General features: G+C 63.8%; 2 protein-coding genes across 2 annotated transcripts; one reads left to right on the forward strand and one right to left on the reverse strand.

The window, feature by feature from the left end:
• Positions 1–2,776: 2,776 nt before the first annotated feature.
• Positions 2,777–4,552, reverse strand: MNEG_4007 (hypothetical protein; the record flags this gene model as incomplete). The annotated part of the gene is made up of 4 exons (XM_014047510.1): positions 2,777–3,295; positions 3,516–3,749; positions 3,917–4,018; positions 4,317–4,552. Coding segments are annotated over 4 exons (1,091 nt in total), but the record flags the coding sequence as incomplete, so codon positions are not given.
• A 415-nt stretch (positions 4,553–4,967) lies between these two features.
• Positions 4,968–5,831, forward strand: MNEG_4008 (hypothetical protein; the record flags this gene model as incomplete). Its single annotated transcript, XM_014047511.1, has 1 exon — positions 4,968–5,831. One exon carries the CDS (start codon positions 4,968–4,970, stop codon positions 5,829–5,831), a length of 864 nt encoding a protein of 287 aa, XP_013902965.1.
• Positions 5,832–7,058: the final 1,227 nt, after the last annotated feature.

Consider the following 7,058-nt stretch of genomic DNA (forward strand, 5'->3'; position numbering starts at 1 on the left):
ACCCAGACGAGGACCGCCGTCCGCCCACCTCCGCGCGCGCGTGTGCCGCCTTGCTCTCCAAGAGCGCGGCGTCCTTGGAAGCCAGGTGGTCAGAGGCCTCCGCCACCTGCCTCCGCAGCTGCCGCAGCTCCTGTCGGTGTTGGTGGCGCCGCCACGCCGAGGGTGCAAGGATGTTAGTCTCAAGCGCGACAGGGGCGTGTGCACATATGGGCGCGCGTGCAGGCGTGTGCAAATCAAATCCGTACATGCGCGTGTGTTTGTGCGTGCAAACGGACGCGCCGATGATTGCCCCCCTCCCCACCCCATCCACCATGCCAACCTCTGTCACGGTCACGCAATGCCGCTCAGCCCCCAGCTGCCACCGCGGCACCGCATTTTCGTCCGGTGGCGTCACCTCCCGCTCCCGCAGCGCCCGCGGCGCGCCCTCCTGCGGAGAATTGCAAGGCAGTCGGGTGACGGGGGTAGGACGCGACCAGGTGTGATGACCCTGTGTCGCGTCTCTGGAGTGGGTGCGTTCTGAGGCAGCGCTCGACGTGCGCGTAGATCGACCAATCAGCCGTCCAATCCCTGACTTGCTTTCGACGCAATTTAGACTTGAGGACGTCTCATTAGCCACCCTGCGTCTGCGCATCGGTGCCATTCACACCCATGTTGCCATTACTAACCTCGCCTCCTCCACCGTCCTCGCAGCCGCCCTGAAGCGTTATCGGTGAGGGGGTGGGGGCACAGGAGGGGCCTTGGGTACGTGCGTGCACTACACACGCACAATCGGAGCAATGGCCCACATGCACGCACTTTGCATCATGTGCATGCGCATGCCATGCACATGCACATGCGGGTGCTGTGCCTGTGTGCCTGTCCATGTTCCATGCGGCATGACCCACCAGTGTGCCATGCATGCACAGCACACAGATGTCCCAAATGCCATGCATGTTATGAAGCACACGTCCTCACACCATGCCCCCCGCGGGAGAGCACCCATGGGTGCGGCGAGGCGCAAAAACACACCTCGCACTCCATGCAGTCTACAGGGCCACCTTCAGGCGCGTCGGCGTCGTCGACGTCGCCGTCGCCGCGGCCGTCGGAACAGCCACCCTACAAGCATAGGTGGCAAGCCGCAGGGGAGGGGAGGAGATGCATGCGGTGAGGGCGCGCACAGGTGGCAGGCATGCGGGCCGCCAGAGGTGCGCGCGCTCGTGCGTGCACCTGCGCGCGTGCGGACGCACACAGCCATGCGCACCCTCGCAACACGAGCGTTGCCATCGAAGCAGGGCAGATGCGTATTGCACTGTCACTCACCTCATCAAAGAGCGGCCTTTTGTCCAGCACACGGCCGCTGAGCGCGCCGGCGTCGAGCCCATCAAACTCGGCCTGCGACAGCCGACGGGCCGCGCGCACCGCCCGCTCCGCCTGCTGCTGAGCCGCGCCGGTGTCCGCATTGCCGACCCCGCCAGACACGCGGATGGCTATGCAAGGTGACCCTTTCTCCAGCCACAGGAACGGGCTCGGCCTTGAGCAGCCCGATGAGCTGGTGACGCAGCAGCTGTCCTAGGCCACTGCTGCACGTGACGCCTTTTTTGGCTGAAGTTTTCAATGTGAGGTATGTCCCGCGCTGCAGTACACCACCATCAGCTGCCACGCTCTGTAGCACACCGCCGTGGACGTTGATCGGCGTGGTGTATGCGGAGGTCTTACGACAGTCGACCCCACACGCGCGCTTCAGCAGCTGCGCTGGTGAAGTCCGGCCCTGCATGGGCAGATCAACGGAGACGGACGGTATGGATATGCTTATTGTCACGCATTGCCTATGACAGTCCTCATAGAAACCCGTGAAGCTCACCGATTGCGCATGGTACAGATCCGCGGCGCAACGTTTGTCATGTGGTGACACCAGCAACAGGCGGCAGCTTCCTTGCCCTTGTCACCGAGACGGGAACGGGCCCGCCCCCTCGACTGTCAGAGCACACTCCCATTCTGGTGTGTCATGCAATGCTAGTTGGCCAGCTCAGCAGCATCTGCCAGCCCATAGGGACTCACGCACAGATAACGCCCCTCGGCTCGTCAGTGCTGCAGGCAAAGGGCGGTCTCAGGGCGGTACCGGCCACGCCAGGTTGCAGAGGGGACGGCAACTAACAGGCCTTTAAAATAATGTGCCAGATTACACAAGACAACAGAACGCAAATCAAGGGCCATCAAGACCCACGATGGCACCACGCACCCGACTCAAGCCGCACGCCGCCCCACGATGCCGCCCTGTCCAGCCTCAAACCATCCCCTCATGGCTGGTCACTCTCCACCTGCCACCAAAATGGAGTTGCATTTGGCACACCTGATCAAATGAGCTGGAATGTAGACATGTCAGTAGCAAAGGCACGCGCCGCGCAGAGACACCAATGCTGGCGCATGTGGATGACAGCAGGCCACTCTTGAGGAACCGCTGTCGGGGGCACGGCCGCCAACAACAAAAATCAGGGTTCCGCAAGCACACAGCAAGGCCCACATGCTGCCCAAGCAACAACAGCAGCAAAATTGAGGCTGCATGTTGGCTACGGGCAACCGGGAGCCCTGACCGCCGCCGAAGTCACCTGTGGGCTCTCTCTGGACCCTTACATACGGCCACTCAACTCGAATGCGCCGTCAGACTATTTTGCCCTCGCACCGTCACGCAGCCCCCCAGCCAAAAGTCTCACCAGGCACACAAACCACAAAAAAAGGAACGCGGGCACCATTGTGGCCGCCGAGGATCGACCGCGCAGACTAACAGCGCGATGCTCACTAGTCGAAGAGCGCCAGCACTGCGTCGCGCAAAACCCCAGACAGGCCCTCCTTGGCCAGTTCGGCCGCGGCGTCGCCACGCTTTGCACCAGCCTCGGCCAACAGCACGATTGTCCTGTGCAGGGAGTACACAGACGGCACGATGTCGCGCGACGGCGGCGGCGGCGGCTGCTGCTGCTGCTGCTGCTGCTGCTGCTGCTGCTGCTGCTGCTGCTGCTGCTGCGGGAATAGCTGGGTGCCCGTGCCTAGCTGACCGTCCTCAATCGCCGCCGCCTGGTCGAGGACATCATCTTCGTGCGACGCCTCCACGGCCACGTCCGCCAGACCGGCCGCGTCAGGGTCGGGGAGCGCCTGCGCCATGCACTGGTCGACCAGCGTCCAATCGGCGGGGTTCTGAATCCCACCACAGAGCATGGCGAACACGGCGGCGACGTAGAATGCGCCGACGGTGGCGGCGACTGCGTGGAGGGGCCCCGCCGACCTCGGAAATGCAGGGTGACCGGCGTAGGTCTCCATCGCCCTACGTAATAGGGTGGAACAAGACAAGATTGTTGTAGTGTCGAGCAATCGTATGTTTTCTAGGCGATCAGGGCTCATGGGACTGGACTTTGCAGCATTGGCGGTGTGCGACTGGTGCGAGCAACTGTGCCAATTTGTAAGTGATAAAGGGATTCAGACTGATACCATGCGCCATTCAAAGCAAGCACGCGCAGAGGCCCAAAGCGCATGCTGGTCCGCACCTGTATATGTTGGCGACACACACCCTAATGCCCCTCAGCCACGGCGTGGTCGCCCAGAAGGCGCGGCCATAGTAGCCCAGGACGATCTGGGGCCGCGACCACTTGCCGGTCCAGCGTACCGGGAGCGCCTCGTACGTCTTGGGGTGCAGCATGAAGATGAAGGGGCAGAAGCCGCTGACGCGCCCGGCGTCCAGTACGAGGGGGCTCTCGCTCCTGATGTGCTCCAGGTGGGCCCTGTGGTTCAGGGCGTCAAGCACAAGTACAGCCAGATCATCCGATAAGCAGAAAGCACGTGCGCGTGTGGACCGACGCGACGCACACACATGACGGCTGGCCATCAAGGCAGCGCCGCAACAATGCTCCCTGCACCACAGCCCGCGTCGCGCCAGCCCCGCACTCACGCTGCAGCCTCTTTGTGCACCAGCAGGGTGCACAGGGGCGCCCCCAGGTGACCAAACTCGGGCTGGACCTGGGCCCACAGCGTGGCAGTGGCCAGGAACATGCTGCAGGTGCGTGGGCGAGGGGACAGGGTTGGGGGCGGGGTTCAGGGGCCGACAGGGTGGAGAGGGGGAGCGGGAGGGAGGGGGCTACGGAAGTGGATGCGTTGCGCCGTGGACGAATTGCAATTTGCGCCGTGAATGTATTGCGCGGCGAGAGGCTGCGACCACCCCCCCCCCCCAAAACAACGTCATACCACATGCAGCGATCCGCCGCGGCCGCCGCAGGGGCGACTGTGCACGAGCGCAGCTGCCAGCAGCTGCATGGCCGGCGCGGCCGCAGCGCGCTCCGTTGCTGCCTCACGTGCCAGTCGCGAGCAGTCCCAGCATGGCCACGTAGCCGGGGGGGCAGACACGCGGGCATTCCACAATCTTCTGGAACGTCGCGACGAGTGCCTCTGGGCAGGTGAACGTCGCGATGCCGAGCGTCGCCGCGACCGTGCGCATCGCGGCGACCGAGAACGCCTTTCTGCAGCCCGGGTCTGACGGCAGGCGGGGCCTGCAGCTGCGGCTTGCCAACAGCGCACTGCCGGGCGCCATAGACGCTACGTGTGGCACTATGAGGCACAGCGGCTCAAAGTCCTGCGGCCGCTCTATGTACGCCTGATGGCCGAGCCGGGCCCAGGGGCTGGCGGCCGGGGCGCCTCGCTGCTCGTGCTGGCGCGGATGCGCGGGAGGCTGGCCATGCCCAGGCGCCTGCTTGAACCGCTCCATGATGTCGACGCCTGCAACGAGGATGCTATGCCTACCCAAGCCTGTACTGGTGTGCGGGTGAAAATCAATGCAAGAACAAAAGGCGACCGTCTTGAAGTGCTCCGATCACGTGATCCTGATATTGTATACGGTAGAGGTGTACACTATCGCTGTTTCGAACGAGCACTCGCCTCGCTTTGTTGTTGTCGTGCCGCGATCTCGTAAGTCTGTCGGAAAACGAAACCCCACCTCGGGCGCGGCGATGGATGCGGGAGAAGGGTCGCCAACGTCCCCTGGGCCAAAGAAAAAGCACCAGGCCGGGGCAGATCCCGAGTCGGGGCGACCAGTGCGGCTGCCGGCGGGGGGCGCCTCGCAAAGACATACCGACCTGGCGCCCAGTCCAGATGAGGCGACGCTGGGCAGGATAATGGCAGCCTTTAGAGGCTCCAGGGAGCGGTCAAACGCCACGGGCGACTATTTCATGGGGGCGCCAGACCCCTTCGAAACAGAGTGCATGGTGCCTCCAGAAGAGATGCTGGACTGGCGCCGGCACATTCTAGTCCCCCTACCGGGGCCGTGCGGCATCCTGCAGCGCTCACTGGAGGCGTACTACGCCACGCCGCAGTGGCAGCAGCACAAAACTCGATATGACGAGGAGCAGCAGCTGCTGCTGAGCGAGCGGCAGCGTGTCAAGCGTGGGCAGCCGCACTCGCCTGGTTCTCGGTCGCCAGAGGCGCCCGGCAGCGGCAGCGGCAGCTGGAGTGGTCCGGGCCGCGACGGGCGCAGGGTAGCCGTGGGCCAGTTTGGCATCGCGTTGATGGCGCAGATGTTGAATACAGGCATTGAAGAGTATCACTGCAACCCCCTCGGTGAGACCGCCGGCGACAGCAACGGAGGCAGCGGCAGCCGCAGCGACGGCGGAGACAGCGACGTGGGTGGCAGCAGTGGAGGCGGCAGCAGCTGGATTGCTGGCACGGCCGAGCAGATGGCGGCGCTCCATGTCTTGGATGAAGCCGCCCAGCCCCCCGACAGCATGGGTGAGCGGGAGGACGCGCGCATGGATGCCGCCGACAGGCAGGCAACGGCGACAGCCGAGGCGTTGATTCGCGCCCTCCGACGCGATTAAGACGTGAGGTGAGAGGGGAGGGGTGGTGCAGGCAGGCCCCGCAGGTATGGAGGTGGGGCAGCCCCAGCGGCAAGGAACGCTCGGCAGGGTAATGGCAGCATTTGGAGGCTCCGCGGAGCGCTCAAACGCCGCGGGCGACTATTTCACGGGGGGCATTTTCTACCTTTGATTAGTGATTGTTGTTTTCTGCGGTGCCCCGTCGTCCGCTGTACTTGTGCAGGCAACCACTGGAGTACTCCCACAATACATGAGACACTTTGCGATGTTGTGTTTGCAAACCTGCAAAGCCAGACTGCAAACTTCCGTAGACAGCAAACTACTTGTGTAAGCAGCAGGCGTGGCAGGATTCCGTGCGAGCATGGGCAGGGTTCCAGCGCCAAAGGTACCGGCAAGTGCCAGCAGCAGCAGCAGCAGCAGCAGCAGCAGCAGCAGCAGCAGCGGCAGCGGCAGCAGCAGCAGCAGCAGCAGCAGCAGCAGCAGCAGCAACAGTGGTCCGCAGTATGCGGCCGCGGCGAGGGCTGTGGAGCGCATGCGCGGCGGCCGCGGGGGGCGCACGCAGCCCCGCCCGGCCTGCGGTGACCCGCAACAACCAAGGCTTCGCCCCGCAAGCGTGGGCACTCTCACGGCCGCGTGCGACTCGCCTGCAATGGTTGATTGTAGCACAACGGGCTCGTGTCGGATGCACGCGATTCTGTCTGCCAGGTTTGACCTAGCGCACTGTCATGTTGTGGGTGACTGGGCAGTGCCGTTGGGTCTCCGGCGTTGGATGGCTCATGTTCGGTAGAGCAGGCAGAGAATCTGCTGATAACAACTCTGCTCCGACTGCTGCTCTGACAGGCACACAAAACCAGGGCGCACTCGCCTCAGATGCGCAGCCTTTGTGCAAAGCCATAGCTGTCGGAATTCTTACGTAGTCGACACGCTGGATGCCGCTGACGTGTGCGCAGGTGATGCACCGTCCGGCCCTTCAGACGACAGCACGATAGTGCTGAAATATCGGATCATTTAAAATTGTCGGTTCGGCGTGCCTAGCCGTTATCCCTGAATTGGTACCGCGTCGTGTCGTCCGTGATCGCCAAGCAGTCACTGATCGAGGGCGAAGGTGGGCACGGAACTAGCCGTAATCGTCACCACAGCAGCGCCAGCCCCACTTATGGCGGACCCCAGCCCGAGGCAGCCGGCGCGGCAGGCGGCGAGCGGCGCCGCTCCCGCCGGCGGCTCCTCGCC

This window comes from Monoraphidium neglectum, assembly GCF_000611645.1.
Source record: "Monoraphidium neglectum strain SAG 48.87 unplaced genomic scaffold scaffold00534, whole genome shotgun sequence".
NCBI lineage: Eukaryota > Viridiplantae > Chlorophyta > Chlorophyceae > Sphaeropleales > Selenastraceae > Monoraphidium > Monoraphidium neglectum.